General features: G+C 42.8%; 1 protein-coding gene across 3 annotated transcripts in view; it reads right to left on the reverse strand.

The window, feature by feature from the left end:
• The window catches only part of eml2 (EMAP like 2), a 57,653-nt gene that overhangs the window by 8,615 nt on the left and 30,221 nt on the right, over positions 1–18,817 (reverse strand). For all 3 annotated transcript variants that reach the window (XR_009782505.1, XR_009782506.1, XM_061719861.1), the window contains exons 5-19: positions 12,901–13,059; positions 11,725–11,874; positions 10,668–10,737; positions 10,401–10,511; positions 9,509–9,604; positions 9,289–9,423; positions 8,266–8,365; positions 7,043–7,197; positions 5,426–5,551; positions 5,210–5,341; positions 4,084–4,151; positions 1,794–1,882; positions 1,620–1,717; positions 636–723; positions 456–551 (exon numbers count right to left, since the gene is read on the reverse strand). Coding sequence is in view for 1 of the 3 variants with exons in the window: in XM_061719861.1 (XP_061575845.1) it covers positions 456–551; positions 636–723; positions 1,620–1,717; positions 1,794–1,882; positions 4,084–4,151; positions 5,210–5,341; positions 5,426–5,551; positions 7,043–7,197; positions 8,266–8,365; positions 9,289–9,423; positions 9,509–9,604; positions 10,401–10,511; positions 10,668–10,737; positions 11,725–11,874; positions 12,901–13,059 (1,673 nt within the window). In the remaining 2 variants the exon portion in view is untranslated. The remainder of the gene's footprint in view (positions 1–455; positions 552–635; positions 724–1,619; positions 1,718–1,793; positions 1,883–4,083; positions 4,152–5,209; positions 5,342–5,425; positions 5,552–7,042; positions 7,198–8,265; positions 8,366–9,288; positions 9,424–9,508; positions 9,605–10,400; positions 10,512–10,667; positions 10,738–11,724; positions 11,875–12,900; positions 13,060–18,817) is intronic.

An 18,817-nucleotide genomic window follows, 5' to 3' on the forward strand; every position in this document is an offset into this window, starting at 1 on the left:
CAGCATTCTGGGAGCTGATTGGTCCTTACAGCATCATTAGCTGCCAATACTTGCTGTTGAATCTCAATATAATACTAGTAGTAATATTTTGCATAAATACAGTCATATAATTTATGCAACAGCTCAAAAAACAGTTTTAATAACACTAACCCAAATCAATATCAGAATCGGATCGAATCAAATCTTGATAATCGATTCTGAATCTTAAGAATCGGAATCGAATCGATTCTTGACATTTGAATCGATCCCCAGCCCTAGTAGCAACGGAGGCGGGGCTTGACGAACGGTCAATCATGAGGAGGAGTTTGACTGAAAGCTGCTGAGAGCGACGGCCGGGGACGTTTTCCCCGTCTAAGACCACAGGACCGTTTGAGTTTCGCTGTCCGTGAAGAAAATAACCATCGTCTCAAATGTCTCCGTCTGAAGCAACCACAGACATCTGAGGACGTTCGTACCGAAGGTGCTGAAGCTCAGCGTGCAGGTGGAGCTGGCCCAGTCCAGGTTCCGCACCGCGTCCATGCTGGTGACGTGTTTCCCGCTGGACGCCTCCCCTGGAAGAGAGACACACCGTCGGGTCAAAGGTCATGTGACGCGAGCTTCCCAGATCCAGAACCAAGCGAGAGGCGAGGACCCACAGAAGAGGATCTCGTAGTCCCCTGAGTTGGTGACGAGGTACTGGCTGTCCGAGGACCAGTCCAGGTGGGTGACGAAGCTGGAGTGGCCCTGAAGAGGAAGAGGATGAGGAGGAGGAGACAAGACTGTCAGCAGTAGGCCTGTGTTGAAAAAAATCGATTTCCCAATTCTAAATCGATTCTCATATTAATTCCTGAAGATCGATTCATATGTCTAAAGATAGATTTTTTATTTATTTTTTTTTTGGGGGGGGGGTTAATTTTTCTTTTATTTATTTATGTATTATTATTTTTTTTCATCATTACATTACAACTTTTGGTTATTTTTTTGTTTATCCCCAAAAAAGGAATGTTTTATTGGACATGAGAATAACTGGTGCCATGTTTTTGCATTTAAATAGGTTTAAAGGTATGAAAACATTAAAGTGTTAGGTTATAATTGCATAAATTGTCTATATTTCATTAGTTTATATACTGTCTTGGGGTTACATTTGCAAAAAATGCTAAAAAACAAATTCTCAAAAATAAAAAAAACAAAATAAACCGAAAATGGAACAAATAAAAGCGGAATGTGGGAAAAATTAAAACCGATTTCATCCGTCTCTGTTTCCTCCCTGGATCTGTTTGGTAATTCTGACACACACGATGTTTCTGAAAGCAGTTCTATCAGCATTCTGGGAGCTGATTGGTCCTTACAGCATCATTAGCTGCCAATACTTGCTGTTGAATCTCAATATAATACTAGTAGTAATATGTTGCAGAACTACAGTCATATAATTCATGCAAAAAACAGTTTTAATAACACTAACCCAAATCAATATCGGAATCGAATGGAATCGAATCAAATCTTGATAATCGATTCTGAATCTTAAGAATCGGAATCGAAATCGAATCGATTCTTGACATTTGAATCGATCCCCAGCCCTAGTCAGCAGCGGTCCATACCCGGACCAGACCCGGTCCGTCCTTCAGATCCGCTCCACTTACCACACACTTCCCCGAGCGGCTGTACTTGCGGCCGCCCTCCGTCACGGCGTAGATGTAGACGAAGTTGTCGTGGGACGCCACCGCCAGGAAGTTTCCATCTGCAGGGGAGCTGAGCGTTAGCAGGAGGGGAGGGGGGTTACAGAAACCGGCTCGGCACCGGCCGCGCCGGCTTACCTGGCGAGTACTTCACGTTGGAGATGATCTCGTTCCCGTCCGTGTGCATGGAGACCAGGTCCCGGGTGTCGGTGTCCAGCACCAGCCATCTGCAACACAACCACGCGTCAGGGGGACGGGGCGCCAAGTTCATTTCATGTTTCATTTTATTCTTTATTTCATTCCAAAAATAAAACAAACAATTCAATTCAATACAAATACAAATACAAATGTTCATAAATTGTGAATGAAAGGGGAGCAGAAAGAAGAAGAATCTTATCTAATCTGCCCCTTTTTCTTAGAAATAAATTCACAAATAACAAGTAAATAAAAAACTAAAATAAAATAAAATTACCGCCGTCTATGGGTATGTCAATCAAACTTAACTAACATATTTCATTATATTTACTTAACATACAGGCTTTAATTGTTCTTTTGAATGTAATGTTTGATTTGGATTCTTTGTTTTCTTTATTCAGATTGTTCCATAAACTGATTCCTTTCACAGAAACAACGTTCCATCAATTTAGCCCTGAATCTTGTTTTTTTTTTTTTAAATCTCTGTTCCTTTTAAGTTGTACTTATTAAGGTATACTAAGTTACACTTTCCTGAATGTTGATTGGTAAAGTTTTTTTATGAGCTTTAAACATAATTTGCAGAATACTATAGTCTACTAATTCATGAAATTTCAACAATTGTAACTGAAGGAATAATGGATTTGTTGGATCTCTATATTGTTTTCTACTGATTATTCTTATGGCTCTTTTTTGCAGAATGAAAATTGACTGAATATATATGTTTTACAGGCATTTCCCCAAACTTCAACACAGTAGGTCAGATATGAAACAATCAGAGTGTTATATAAAATGTACAATGCTTTGTTGTCCAATGAATCCTTTACTTTGTGTAACAGAGTAATTGTTTTTGACATTTTTATCTTTGTATAATGTATACTGTATGTGATTTCCAATTCAAATTCTCATCCAGCATGACACCCAAAAACTTGGTTTCCCTTACTCTATTAATTTAAGTTTGTTTTTTCAAGATTCAGTGATAATTTATTTACCTCAAACCATGTTTTTATTCTTTTAAATTATTTTTTAACCACATTCAACACCTGTGTTATATCTTCCCCAGAATAACATAAAGTCCAGAACCCGTAAAAAACACATTATTGAACAAAACCTGGCAACCTGAGGTCAGTTATAACATTTATAATACCGTATTTTCCGCACTATAAGGCACTTAAAATGAGTTTATGTTGCCTGAACAAGGATGGAGCAGTTCTGCTGGACTGCCTCTCGGTTCTGTGGTGCCAATGACACCAGAACCAGTTTAACACTTAATACGGAGTCAGCGGTGCTTTAAAGCAGCTGTTATGATGCCATGGGTCAAACAACTGAAGATATCAATGATTTGAAATACTGCATTTTCTGTAAATCGCACTTAAAATCCTTAATTCTTCTGAAAAACCTGCAGTGCGTCCCATAATCCGGTTTCCCCATGTATGAATCTTGTTGTTCCTACTGACCTCAAACCAGTTTTATGTGGAACACTGAGCTTAAAAATCTGTCACATGTTTTAGTGACTCGACTGATGGTTGGACCGTTCAGACACGTTAAAGTTGGTCCATGGTTGGACACGGTTTGCAACGTCAGACAACGTTAGATAACTAATTATGAGGCGCTGCAAGCAACAATTATCCAACATCTAGTCCATGTTACTGTAATTACTGTAGACGTCAACGTTAGGTAAACACAGTTTTCAAATCTGTATAATAATTTAATTATAATCAAATGTTGGAATACAACATTGTTCCAACCTCACAGTAACTTCAGGTGTCTGCTACCGCTGGCAACGATGAACCAATCAGAGAACAGGATGTAGTACGACTCTTACCTCCTGCACTTTTTAATGGTGGATTCATGGAAGACAAATTATTTAAAATGTGAGTTTATTTTTTTGTTTTAGTTACAACTGAACGATATTCGGAGTTGAATAAAGTTCGACTTAGCTGACTGTTTTGTTTCACTTTATATTGTTTTATCATGCACCTTATTATGTATGAGCATAGACCCACTCATTGATATCGCGCCTTATAATGCGGTGCACCTAATGGTCCGCAAAATACGGTAACTTTAATCCCTAAAGTTGCATTTACGGTGGATTAAAATAAAGAAACTGAGAAATGATGGGTTTGAAACATCAGGACGGGAAGCCCAGAGCAGCAATAATCAGGTGATGACATCACACTGCCAGAAACGGCTCCCAGGACCTTCAGGACCGTCAGGACCCGGAGGCCGAGCCCACCTTCCAGTCATGGTGCCGACGGCCAGAACCGCCCCGCTGGGGTGGAACCCTGCAGACCTCCCGGGATCCTGGAACAGACGCAGGCAGTGGCGTCAATTCAGTCAAAGCTAAGGTATGGCAAGGTTACGAGTCACAGAAGTCTGCTATGTAGCTTATCTGTGTGGTCAAGAATCCTGAATTATGGTTCTGCGTTAAATCGACGCAGAACCTACGCCGTAGGCTCTGCGTCGGTGTAACGCGGAACCATAAATCAGCTTTTAGAGAGCAGAAAAAGCGTATCTGACAAACGCAATTTAACTCATTTCTGTTCACTTCATTCACTATGTCAGTGCAACAATATCAACGTGGACATCCCAGTTTAACTTAAAACAGTTAGTCCAAATGCAAAAAGGAGAGGGAGGAAGCAGAAGAGAGAAAGAGAGAGTAAAAAAAGTAAAGATTTATAAGATTTACATAAGATTTATTATAAGATTTATACAGATTTATAAGAGGGTAGGGTGATTTGATATCTTACCTTAAGCAGTGTGCCTTTGTAGGCGTACTTTGAAATAAATTAAACTGTGAACTGTAGGCCTATTTCAGTGTATATATATGTAAAAGTAAAATAAAAAAATACCCCACTTTAATATAAATACAAAATGTAGCTGCAACTTAGCAACTTTAAAAATAAATATAGAAATTATAAATAGTTCTTTTAAAATTAGATGGTATTAACTCAAACTCCAAGATAACTGCCCAACAAAATAAACTAATAATATGACTAAAAATGAATTCAGAAATATAATTTATTTATGTTCGGGGTTTTTTTCAAAGCCAAAGGGAGCCGCTACAATGAGGATGAAGAGCCACAGGTTGCAGACCCTTGACCTAGTGAAGTCCATCATGTTGTTCTGATATAAATTTGTAGTTATTTTATATGTATTAAATAATAGAATAATCAATATAAATAGACTTAATATTAAGAGTAATACCATAAATGTATTAAAAAAAAAAAAAAAACATTTACATTTTCCCCTGAAGCCAAGGTGTGGCGGCTGCCGTACCCAATTGACGCCCCTGGACGCAGGTATTTCAGCACAGCTGATGGGTACCCCCCCCTCCCCCCGGTCCCCCGTCCCCCCCTCACCTCGATGGTCTTGCTCCAGACCGGCTGGTGGCTGCCGGTGTCCCACAGGTGGACCTGCTTGTCCTGCGAGCAGCTGACGAACTGCTGCGCGGAGGGATGGACGTCCAGCCCCCAGAGCTCGTCCGTGTGGCCCTGCGGACACAGGCGTAGGTCAGCACCCCGTTACCACGGCAACGGCTGGAAGAACGAGCGGCGTAGAGCCGGACGGAACAGAACCTGCACGATGGGGACCAGGGTGTCGGGGAAGGCGGCTCGGACGATGGCGTTCTTGGTGGTTCCCACAAAGAGTTCTCCGGGTTTCCCCTCGGTCAGAGCCCGGACCGGGCCCAGCGAGTCGCCCACCTGGAGGAACACAGACATCACATCACACACAGACCGGGTCCCATCACACACCTGGGTTTCACATTCACACCCAAAGCGTCTAGGGCAGGGGTGTCAAACTCATTTTGCTTGGCGGGCTGGATTTGACCAATCTTTTTCTCGCGGGCCGCACGCTCAAAATAACAAAAACGGTGCGAAAATTTTTTTTTCTAATTCTATTTTTTTTTTACTATTGTTATCTAATCCAATATCAGTTTAGTTAGTTTTAAAGGAAATATGCACTTTGTTTACACTCTAATTATGTAAAATATATTTCTTCAGGATCTTTTCTTGAAATATCTCGTTTTTTTTCAAATTATAAGATACTTTTAATATCATTTTACAAAGATAAACAGAAACAAGTATGTTTTTTTAATATTTAGCTTTTTTATAAGAAATTTAATTAAAAGCAAAATCTTTCTTATTACATCCCAGAGTGTTTCTTTGTGATTTAGAGATTTTTCTAGTACAATTAAGTGTATTTATTTTTTAAAATTAAAAATATTTACGCTAGTGTGCCGAAAAAGTCAGCACTTCTCTTTTAACCGTTTTACTTTGTCACTATCCTCGTATTCAAAACTGAAATTCTCCGAATAAATATCTTCTATCATCTTTTTTAGCAGTGATATGTTTCCTGCGAAAATATATAATAGTAGTCATTTAATAAAAATAAACGACCGTCTACGAAGAAATAAAATCGGCAAATGCATTCTAGAAAACTAAAAAAAATGTCGAAAACTGCCTTCGTGGAATTACGATGGATTTGTAGAAGAAATATATTATCGGATATGCTGCATTTCAATTATTTATGCCTTTCTTTTTAGTAAATTAACATTTAGTGTTTTTGCGTTGGAAACTTCTCGCGGGCCGCATGAAAACCTCTCTCGGGCCGCACATTTGACACCCCTGTTCTAGGGGGTCCGGCGGCCATTCATCGTCTATGGAAGCTGCGAGAGGCGATGGAGCTTCAATTTGAAGTTGAGAGAATCTCAACATTATGCAAATGAGCAGCGGCGACGCCGAGGCAGCGTCCAATCACAGACCGGGATTCCCAAAGAACACACAAACGTACACTCATTCACATGCACACATGAGCAGAGCTGTAGACTAACACACTTATTTTATCAGGAATTAATATATTTTATCTGGAAAAAAGACATTTTTGCTGATTTGACTGCTGTTTTTACCTGAACTAAATGTTTTCACGTGAACTAAATGTTTTTACCTGAACTAAATGTTTTTACCTGAACTAAATGTTTCTACCTGAACGAAATGTTTTTACCTGAATTAAATGTTTTTACCTGAACTCTGCTCATGTGAAACACGTAACTGATGTTTGAGGAGCTGGATGGTCTTTATTTTATTTTGCTACATCGATCCAATGCAAAATCATTAAAAACGTGCTTATTAATCACAAAACACAGTTTAAACAATATGACCGGATGTCACTGGTCCAGGACGGCGGCGCCTCACCTCCATCTCGGCCTGTCTCTTGTAGTTGTGGTCCCACAGAACCACCTTGCGGTCCTTCCCGCCCCCCGACACCAGGGTGCCGTCCTTCAGGACGCAGACGGAGAAGACGCCGCCCTCGTGGGCGGCCGGCACCGCCTGGCTGATGCGGCTCCCGCCTGCAGAGACATTTAACTGGTGTCAGTGACGGAGCTCCACTGGTCCGTGAGCTTGGACAAAAAAATGCTACCTAATGGTTTTCTACCTTTGTAGAGCTACAATTTTACTGTGTTTTAATTCATGTCATGGGTCGTGTATTTTGAAGGATCAAATAGGCCTGTGTTGAAAAAAATCGATTTCCCAATTCTAAATCGATTCTCATATTAATTCCTAAAAATCGATTCATATGTCTAAAGATCGATTTTTTTTCCTTTTATTTATTCATGTATTTTTTTTTTTTCATCATTACATTACAACTTTTGGTTATTTTTTTGTTTATCCCCAAAAAAGGAATGTTTTGTTGGACACGAGAATAACTGGTGCCATGTTTTTGCCTTTAAATATGTTTAAAGGTATGAAAACATTAAAGTGTTAGGTTATAATTGCATAAATTGTCTATATTTCATTCCTTTATATACTGTCTTGGGGTTACATTTGCAAATAATGCTAAAAACCAAATGCTCAAAAATTAAAAACCAAAATAGACCGAAAATGGAACAAATAAAAACAGAATGTGGGAAAAAATAAGACCGATTTCATCCGTCTCTGTTTCCTCCCTGGATCTGTTTGGTAATTCTGACCCACATGATGTTTCTGAAAGCAGTTCTATCAGCATTCTGGGAGCTGATTGGTCCTTACAGCATCATTAGCTGCCAATACTTGCTGTTTAATCTCAATATAATACTAGTAGTAATATTTTGCATAACTACAGTCATATAATTCATGCAACAGCTCAAAAAACAGTTTTAATAACACTAACCCAAATCAATATCGGAATCGAATCAAATCAAATCTTGATAATCGATTCTGAATCTTAAGAATCGGAATCGAATCGATTCTTGACATTTGAATCGATCCCCAGCCCTAGGATCAAATACTCAACATCCCATATTATCCATTTTACATCATGCAAGAAATGATTGGCGTAGCAATCAAACTTTGAAAATCCACTGTGCGCGTGCGCAGAACCACAAAGTAGCATTTCTCGGCAGGTAGCAAGGATTGGCAGAACACCGGGTAAACCGTACCTCTGGCCCAGACGTAGATGTTCCCGCTGGAGTCTCCCGTGATGGTGTCCCCGTTCTCAGCGAACGCCACGCACAGCACGTACTTGGGCTTCTCGTGTTTCTGGAGGAGGATGGAGAACGAAGGACGGGGTTAACGCCACCGAGCTCCGCCGGGTCCAGTCAGGGTTCTAGTGTTGTTTCTGTCAGCCTGTTTCAATCTTAGTTCTAGTCTAGTCTTTGGGTCAAGCTATCATTTTAGTTTTTATTAGTTTTAGTCACGTTCATTCTCCTTTTAGTCGTGTCGAGTTTCAGTCGACTAAAAGTCTGAGTATTTTAGTCTTATTTTTGTTCAGGACCATTTTAGTCAAAGATTTAGCCAAACCCATTTTACAATTCAAACAAGATTATCTTATTATTATATTATTGTTACCTTATAGACTCAAGAATACATTCATTCTAGATACAGAAGACTCTAATTTGAGTTTACAACATATTTACTTTTCCTAATTTCTCCCCATCTTTTTCTTTTTCAACGACACATTGGGTTTTCTTTTCCACGTCTATGTAGGAAAGTGTATCCAAAGATGGTTCTTCTTCTTTTTCCAGAGCAGATCCCTGCGTTTCTCTATGTAACTTTGTTTTTAATTGACGTGAACCTAGAGCTCTGCGTTAACGGCATCAGCCTCTAACTCTGCAGCTGCATCTTCTGGATCTGATTCCCCGCTGCAGCGACTGGGATTGAGGACTAACGTCACCAGCAGAACTAAACCAGAGAAACTACTGAAAACATGGACATTAAGGATCTTTGGTAGAACATTTCATCTCGTTTTGGTCAACGAAAATGAAGACACATTTTAGCAGAGTTTTTATTTTGTAATCTACATTTTAGTCTGGTTTTTATTCCTCTACGATATTGCTTTATATATTTAATTATCGTTATCGTCACATGACGAGCATTTTCGTTGTGTCTCGTTTTCCTCAGGTGATAAAGGTTCGTTGACGACAATATTTGGTCATAATTTTCACTGACAAAAGCAACTTTACCTCGAACACGCCCTGCTTCTTGGTAAGCGTGTTTCCCTCCACGGTCCAGAAGTTGAGGTGAGATTTCCCGCAGGTGACGATCAGGTTGGCGTCCATGGGGTGGAACACGGCGCCCAGCACCGACTCGTTGGAGCACTGCGGCGACAGGACACACGGTCAGTTTCAGCTGCTGCACCGGATCAGTGACCCGATACCACCGAGGCCGGCGAGGCCGGCGTACCTTCACGTCCGCCAGCTGCTTCTCCTTCTGCCAGTTCCACACCGACAGGATGTGGTCGTTGGCGTCGTCCACGGCGCACAGGAAGCTGCCGCCGTTCTGAAACGAGGACAGAGAGACGGCCTTCGTGAACCGGGACTAGAGGTGGCAAAAGTATTCACATTCATTACTCAGCTAGAAGTATAGATACTAGAGTTTAAAAATACTCCTGTAGAAGTTGAAGTATCAACTCAAGTTTTTTACTCAAGTAAAAGTATAAAAGTACTGGTTTCAAAACTACTTAAAGTATAAAAGTAAAAGTAATGTAAGGGGGAAAAAAGCCATTAAGGACAAAAGCCATTGAAAATGAATGTATCTTAGTATAATGTCAATATATTAAAGAACCATATATGTGTACTATTGAGCATTAACATGTGTTTCAGAGAGCAGGAGATATGATGACTAGTTGCCTATAAGTATTGTAATGGTGCAAAAAGTCAAACTTCAGAGGCATGTTATCATTTATCCTAACCTTTATTGGAATGTACATCCAAGTTTAGTTGCAGGAATCTGAGGGAACGGATGTAAGAACAAAACTGGACAAGAACATCTGAAACAACCACAACCAAATTCACTCTATCCGGACGGAGCAATTTAACTGGATAGTTTTTTTTAAAGGCCGAAATGAAATAGAGTAACAAGGCTGTTTTTAAAATGTAAGGAGTAAAAGGTACAGATAATTGCATGAAAATGTAAGGAGTAAAAGTAAAAAGTCGAAAAATAATTACTCCAGTGAAGTATAGATAACCAAAATTTCTACTTAAGTAAGGTAACAAGGTATTTGTACTTAGTTACTTGACACCTCTGACCGGGACCCAACCCCCCCCCCCCCAGTGCATGCTGGGACGCCGCTCACCGACTTGGAGAAGGACACGCAGGTGACGGCTCTGTCGAACACGCCCATGCCGAGCACGTGCAGCGTGTTGAGGCTCACCGAGTCCCAGACCCGGACGTGCGGCGCCAGCAGCTGCAGGGAGAGGAGATCAGGATTAAAACAAAAAACTAACGCAGACGTGGGACGAACATTCAAACATTCACTTTTATTTCTGCTCTAAAACTTTACTTTTCACAGAAACCTTTAAGAAAAAGAGATGGAAAGAGGAAAAAGTGTGGCTCACTGCACCTTTCCATCTTTAGAGTTTCCAGCCACTTGCCCCGTTGCTATGGTAACCATGTCGGGGTGCACGCTCAAGCTGGGGGGGGCAACATGTAGAAAATATTAGTTTCCTAATTTGTTCAATGGCTTCAAGCAACAAGACACCAGTTTCACCAGACAAGTAAACGCATCACAGTCTTCTTTATGGTCCTGTCCGGTTCTGTCGGGCTCCACTGGGCTAAACTTTAAACTTTGACCAGAACTTTAGAGCGGGACAGGAATTCTTAAACCCACTTTATAAAGAGACCAGCAGGAGACAGAATGACGCCTCCCTGCAGCATGAGGCACTTCTATGCACCTGGGGTCCGGTGTTTACATCCTTCCAGGCAGAACCGGTATTTCTGATGCTTTGCCAAAAAATGCTACTTAATGGTTTTCTACCTTTGCAGGGTTACAATTTTACTGTGTTTTACTCCCTAAACCACTTCCTTTTCCCCCTAGTGGTCCTTGTCTCTAGCCAGGCCGTCATTCTAAATAAGAATGTGTTCTTAATGACCTGCCTGGTTAAATAAAGGCGAATGACGTAATGAATATCAAATATCAAAAAGCGATAGAATTGATTTTTTTTCTCTTTATCATATAATGTTCACAAAGTGTAATGCAATTCATGTCATGGGTCGTGTATTTTGAAGGATGAAATACTCAACATTCCATATTATCCATTTTACATCGTGCAAGAAATGATTGGTGTGGCAATCAAACTTTGAAAATCGTCTGTGCGCATGCGCAGAACCACAAAGTAGCATTTCTCAGCAGGTAGCAAGGATTGGCAGAACACCGGCGCCCGGGACTGAACCCACGGGCTCCCCGGTCCCAGACCGACCGGCCGGTGGAGGTGCAGGTGGAGGTGCAGGTGGAGGTGCAGGTGGAGGTGGAGGTGCAGGTGGAGGTGGAGGTGCAGGTGCAGGTGCAGGTGGAGGTGGAGGTGCAGGTGGAGGTGGAGGTGGAGGTGCAGGTGGAGGTGGAGGTGCAGGTGGAGGTGGAGGTGCAGGTGCAGGTGCAGGTGCCCCCCCCCCCCCCTCACCATTTGACGTCGTCGTTGTGGCCCAGGTAGTGCCGCTGCTGCTGCTCCTCCGTGTTGTACAGAACCACCGCCGAGGCGTTGAAGTACACGATCTCCCCGGTGGGCAGCAGGTACAGGTTGGAGCGGCAGTCCCGGCCGCGGTAGCCGTACCTGGGCCGGCTCCGTTAGGGAAGACAGCCGGGACGGGACGAACAGGTTTAGATTAGAACTTAAAAAAAAAAAAAAATATATATATATATATATATATATATATATATATATATATATATATGGTTTTGAAGGTTCAGAAGGTCGTTGTCCAGAATAAAACTGGTCCAAACACGCCAGCTACAGTGGTAGCCCTGGTAACCCTGGTGACCCTGGTAACCATGGTAACCATGGTGACCCTGGTAGCCCTGGTGAACCTGAGACCATGGTAACAATCACGCCCGCAGATAGTGGGGGGGGGGGAGGCAAACGGGTCCATTGTCCCGGGCCCAGGGTAGGTGGGGGGGCCCAGAACTGAAAAAAAAAAAAATATATATATATATATATATATATATTTTTTTTTTATTCTCATTAAATTATGGAATCATTTTTCAAAATGTTTCAAAATATGCCTATTTGTGGAACAAATAAGTAGTATTTGAGTTACATAAAAGCTTGTTATTTGTTTTCTTCCTAATTGTCCTTGTGGTCAAGAACCCCCAACACAAAAATGGTTTGGCCGCTGATCAAAATTTTATGTAATCATTTAATTCAACCATTAGAATGGTCAAAATGTCCGGTCAGCACAAGTCTGGTGCTCAGAAAAGAAGAGAAAAGAGAAGAAGAAAATAGAGGCCTCAGAGATTCTCAACACAAATATTTTAAAAAAGGTGGTGACGGTTAAGCTGGAATTAATAAAGTCAGCGTAGAGCAAGGTAAGACACAGCGCAGCCAACGTTTACCAACCTTGTAACTTAACCTAACTGGCTATCTCTAATGTTAACGTCCATCAGCTTGTATAAAAACCTGAAGAGCAGAGGGAGAGGAGAGGAAGACTGTCAGCTGGCCTAGTAACAATAGTGACCCTGGTAACCATGATAACCATGATAACCCTGGTAACCATGGTGACCCTAGTGAACCCTGGTGACCCCGGTAACCAGTGACCGAGCAGAGACCCGATCCCGGTCCCGATCCCGGTCTGAAGGATACACCCACTCCAGCTTCAGCTTGCTCTCCGGCAGCGCCACCTTCTGGTCCAGAGCGTAGCCGTCCCTCTGCTGGTCGGGGACGTGCATGGTGACGGGTCGGCCGCGCAGGAACATCCGCACGTAGCCGTCCTCGCCGTTGAACGTGCACTCTTTGGATTTACTGAAACAGATAAAAAGAAAAGTGTGAAGGTCCATCTGCACGATCAGAACCAGCTTCTAAGGAGCCAGTGAGGACAAACACACACTCCTCAGACCCCTCTGTGATATCAGTCCATTACGTCCCAATTCATTATTTAACGAGGTAGGCAGGCTGCAGCTCTCAGCTACGTTCCTCTGGACAAACCGGAGCGGCACTGGAGAGCTGGACGGCTCAGAGTCAGCAGACCGTCTTCATCCCGCTGAGCAGAGGCGACAACTCGTCATTTCACATCAACAATTAATACGCTGACTGGACGAAGTCAAATCAACCGTCTCAGCAAAGTTCATCCGTCAGGAGATGTGTGGAACAGTTTAAAAGTTCTTACAGTAAACAGGTCTGAGGCCTTTCATGGGTGAATAAAGGGGATTTGTTCAGACTTTTTAACCCACTTTCAAAAGACCTTTTAGATGACGTGGAAGTCTTTATGACGCAAACTTTGAAAACAACAAAGCGTTAGAAGGTCCGTCTCTAATGTGGCTGTTAGACGACGCTGCTGCGATGCAGGAGCCTTTGATCCGTCAGCAGACAGTAAACAGAGAGGTTGTGTTGTGCAGCTCTGAGTTGAGTGCATGTGTTTAAAAGAAAGAGGATAAAAGTGAAATGAATGAATCTGAAACGCCCCCATGGCGAGTCAGCGTGAAAGCAGAGCTGTCAATCAAAACCTGCGGCCGGTTCATGACTCTGCAGCTCGGAGACCTGAATCAGCCGTCTGGCCACCGAGGGCATCAGCATCCCGGGACGCCGTCGCCCGGCCGATCAGCCGATCAGCTGATCAGCTGACAGGCGGGCACCGCTGCGGGCCGAGTCAATGACATGACGGGGATTTAGAGCAGAGGGAGGGGGACAGTGGAGGGAACATCTGATCCCTGCAATTAACCGAGAGCATCTACATGTCCTCACATGAACTTCATTGTTCAGGTTTTCCACAACACCGATCATTTAGGGAACAAAGAGTCCAGGAAACAATCACACTGGTGATAAAACCCGGATTAGAGCTCGTCTCACGCAGCACAAACATCTGAGGACGGTTAGAGGACAGGTAAGAGACGGTTAGAGAACCGGTTAGAGGATGGTTAGTTATAGGATTGGTTAGGGGACGGTTAGATGAGGGTTAGGGGACTGTTAGATGAGGGTTAGGGGACGGTTAGATGAGGGTTAGGGGACGGTTAGATGAGGGTTAGGGCACGGTTAGATGAGGGTTAGGGCACGGTTAGATGAGGGTTAGATGAGGGTTAGGGGACGGTTAGATGAGGGTTAGATGAGGGTTAGGGGACGGTTAGATGAGGGTTAGATGAGGGTTAGATGAGGGTTAGATGAGGGTTAGGGGACGGTTAGATGAGGGTTAGGGGACGGTTAGATGAGGGTTAGGGGACGGTTAGGGGACGGTTAGATGAGGGTTAGGGGACGGTTAGGGGACGGTTAGATGAGGGTTAGGGGACGGTTAGATGAGGCTTAGATGAGGGTTAAGGGACGGTTAGATGAGGGTTAGGGGACGGTTAGGGGACGGTTAGATGAGGGTTAGGGGACGGTTAGATGAGGGTTAGGGGACGGTTAGATGAGGGTTAGGGGACGGTTAGATGAGGGTTAGGGGACGGTTAGATGAGGGTTAGGGGACGGTTAGATGAAGGTTAGGGGACGGTTAGGGGACGGTTAGATGAGGGTTAGGGGACGGTTAGATGAGGGTTAGGGGACGGTTAGATGAGGGTTAGGGGACGGTTAGATGAGGGTTAGGGGACGGTTAGATGAGGGTTAGGCGACGGTTATTTAGAGGACGACGGTTATAGGACCGGTTAGAGGCTGGTATGAGGCTGGTTATGGTGCTTTTCCACTAGTACCTACTAGGGCTGGGCGATATATCGAGTATACTCGATGTATCTCGGCTTCTACTCTGTGCGATGTACAAAACTACTATATCGTGAATATTTGAGTATACATTGTCACACATTTGCTTTTAGCCGCGGCTATTAAATTATCTTATTCCTTATCACCCGTCTACATCCCTTTTTTAATTCTCTCCTCAGACACCAGGTTTATGAACATCTGCACTTCAGAGTTGGATCACCAAACAGACGTTTGCGCTTTATAATAAAATCGCCGCGAGTCACTCTCGCGCTGACTCCCGCTTCCTGATTAAAACGTGTGACGGCCCCGGCCCCCGACCAATCAGTGGCGTGGAGGGTGGTGACGTCAGATATAGTGCCGGCTCAGCCCGGTTAGAACCTCGGCAGAATGGTTACAGAAAAAGTATGTGCACGGCTCCACCCGCCTTGGCCCGTAGTGGAAAAGCGCAAGACGGGGCCGTGGCGGGTAGAAGCGAGCGAGTAGGTACTAGTGGAAAAGGGCCATTAGAGGCCGGTTAGAGGACTGTTAAGGGCCAGTTACAGGACAGGTAAGGGACGGTTAGAGGAGGTTTAGGGGCCAGAGTCGTAACAACCCCACCGGTGTTTGCTGTCTCTCCCAGCAGAGCATCCACTCTGTTTAATAACCACATAAAGGCCTGTTTGTTTCCTGCGCTGAGCGTGTGAGTGTGTGTGTGTGTGTGTGTGTGTGTGAATGCTCTGCCAGGAAAACGAGGCGTGTCCTGCTTCTAGCCAATGACAGACAGACTAACAGAGACGGATCCAGGACCTGTAATTAGTGCAGGGCGAGCAGGGGAGCTGGCAGCCCACCGGGGCAAATACCTCCACAACAAAAACCCCGGCGGCGGCGGCAGTTTGAGCCTGGAGTCTCCAGGGAGACGGATGCACAAACACAACGCTCATTAACATGCAGTAGGGGCCGACTCTGGAGACCATGTTCTCGTAGGAGACTCGGGGGAAACGGATACACCCCTGGGTCCAGATACAACTACTCAGTCACACGAGAACCGTTTAAGCCCCATAAACTCTGTCTTTAACAGTCCCAGGTAAAAGAAACACGGTCTTATCGTTTCACTGTGAATTAAACTGTAGTCCTGCTCTGGATCCTGAGGGACAGGACTGGTCTAGGACCTGGGAGATGCAGGACGGTCTCCCTTAGGCCTGTGTTGAAAAACAATCGATTTCCCAATTCTAAATCGATTCTCATATTAATTCCTAAAAATCGATTCATATGTCTAAAGATCAATTTTTAAAAAAAAATTTTTTTCATCATTACATTACAACTTTTGGTTATTTTTTTGTTTATCCCCAAAAAAGGAATGTTTTGTTGGACACGAGAATAAATGGTGCCATGTTTTTGCCTTTAAATAAGTTTAAAGGTATGAAAACATTAAAGTGTTAGGTTATAATTGCATAAATTGTCTATATTTCATTACTTTATATACTGTATTGGGGTTACATTTGCAAAAAATGCTAAAAGCCAAATGCTCAAAAATTAAAAACCAAAATAGACCGAAAATGGAACAAATAAAAACGGAATGTGGGAAAAAATAAAACCAATTTCATCCGTGTCTGTTTCCTCCCTGGATCTGTTTGGTAATTCTGACCCACAATGTTTCTGAAAGCAGTTCTATCAGCATTCTGGGAGCTGATTGGTCCTTACAGCATCATTAGCTGCCAATACTTGCTGTTTAATCTCAATATAATACTAGTAGTAATATTTTGCATAATTGCATAACAGTCATATAATTCATGCAACAGCTCAAAAAACAGTTTTAATAACACTAACCCAAATCAATATCGTAATCGAATCGAATCTTGACATTTGAATCGTTCCCCAGCCCTAGTCTCCCTGCTTCAGCCTGCCTCTGCAAACGGATCGTGGGAACAATTTATGTCTCTCCAGGTCCCCCTGGACTGGTCTCCAGCAGGACCTCATAGTACACGTCAACTACACTTTTCACTCAAGTTTATACTACACTTTGTAAATTAGCACATTCAAGTTCTTTCTGTATTCGGCGTCCGCCCTTTTTGCACATTTGACCTTCATCTCCCTCACAAACACCATCTCTTGACAGCGTGACATGTTGCAGCTTCACCATCAGGGCCAAACATCGCCACGACACTTGTGCATAGATGCAGATTACGTTCTGATTCATCAGCGTTCTGAGTCTTCACTCATATTCCTACATCATGATGGCACATCTCTCTAGTGCACTTATGGCTGCAACCACTTAAGAGGATGAAGGACGGAGGAGGGAGGAAAGTGCTGATCCACAGACCGTCATGCAGGAAATCGCTGGTACGGGACTGACAGAGTTGCGATTAACCCTTTTCTATCGCACTTTCAAGGGCAATGAGTTAAGTTAACATTTCTTTTCAAACTAAACATCTTCCATCCACACAATGTTTCAAAATAAACCTGATTTAAGTGCAATCAGCTGCTATTTGTTACAAAATGTAAAAACAAAAACAGAAAAGATAATCAAACTCAAGCAAAGTTTATAAAATCAAGCAAAATTGTGGATCGGCTTATACACCGGTTTAATATTCATCTCCGTTGATCCGTCCCTAAATATTGGGATTGATATCTGATCAGTTAGTCTCTGATGATTAACGTTTCCAGTTTATTGGTCTCTTTTCCCATCATGCCATGGGAACCATTTTCAACAGAAGAGATCAGGCTACGGTGTGATGCATTGGATCTTGACACTATCTACCCCTACACACCTGCTCAAATCCACCTTTTATACCAAAAACCAGCAAGAAAGTTTAGGTTTTTTATCTTATTTTGAAAGACAGCTTTAGTTTAGGCATAAAAAAGGTAATTTTTGTCAGTAAAGTCTTGAAGAAAAGACGACACCCAGCTCCGGGACGTGATGGGTTGTGGTGTCCTGAACTGGTGATCTATGGGAGTGCTCAAACCTACGCCCACTTGCTCATCCATTATGAACAAAGTGCTGCAGCAGGCAAGCTGGTGTACACAAACACTTTTTCCTTCACATCCAGCTCTCTCTGGGAAACTATAATCAGACATAATTATATTATACTGTACTAACAGTCTCTGACATTACTGTGGAGTCGGAGGGCAGAAGAAACGGCGCAGAGAGAGATCGGACAGATAAACTTTTTTTAAGTATAAATGGAGATTATGCAAGTTTTTCAGTACCGGGTTGACTTGTTTATTGTGGTGAAAGTACTCGTCTCCGCTGCATGTTTGCTGCAGGTTCAACGGGAAGTCCAATCAATGGCCAGCATGAATAATAGAAACATCTGTCCCACAGCAGCCTCATGCTAGAGTGATGCTGCACCAGGAGAAACAGCCTCTGCAGCATTTCTCACAGCAGTTTAACCTCAACATGAGCAACGCGTTGCAGCTTAAGAAAAAACTCAGATATCCTATCTCAAAAAATTTGAATATTCTGGGAATCTTAATCTTAAACTGTAAGCCATGATCAGCAATATTAAAATAATAAAAGGCTTGCAATATTTCAGTTGATTTGTAATGAATCCAGAATGTATGACATTTTTGTTTTTTTAAATTGCATTACAGAAAATAAAGAACTTTATCACAGTATTCTAATTTTCTGAGACAGTCCTGTATATGACTCCTTGAAGAGGTGACGTATTACAAGAAAACACACAAGTCCCTCTTAAGTCAAACTTCAGTCCTTCCTAGTTAAAAGCAGACCATGACGCACTTCCCTGCAGACTTTTGTTCCTCGTCTGGACCCCACAGTACATAATTTAATATCCTGAAACTTTTGGTCCACACGTGCAACTGTTTTATTCATGTTTGCGTGCTGCTGCCCCTCCCCACGGCTCTGCAGACGGAGCCGACCGCATCCCTGCGTGCGAGG

Source organism: Cololabis saira, chromosome 4 (assembly GCF_033807715.1).
Source record: "Cololabis saira isolate AMF1-May2022 chromosome 4, fColSai1.1, whole genome shotgun sequence".
NCBI lineage: Eukaryota > Metazoa > Chordata > Actinopteri > Beloniformes > Belonidae > Cololabis > Cololabis saira.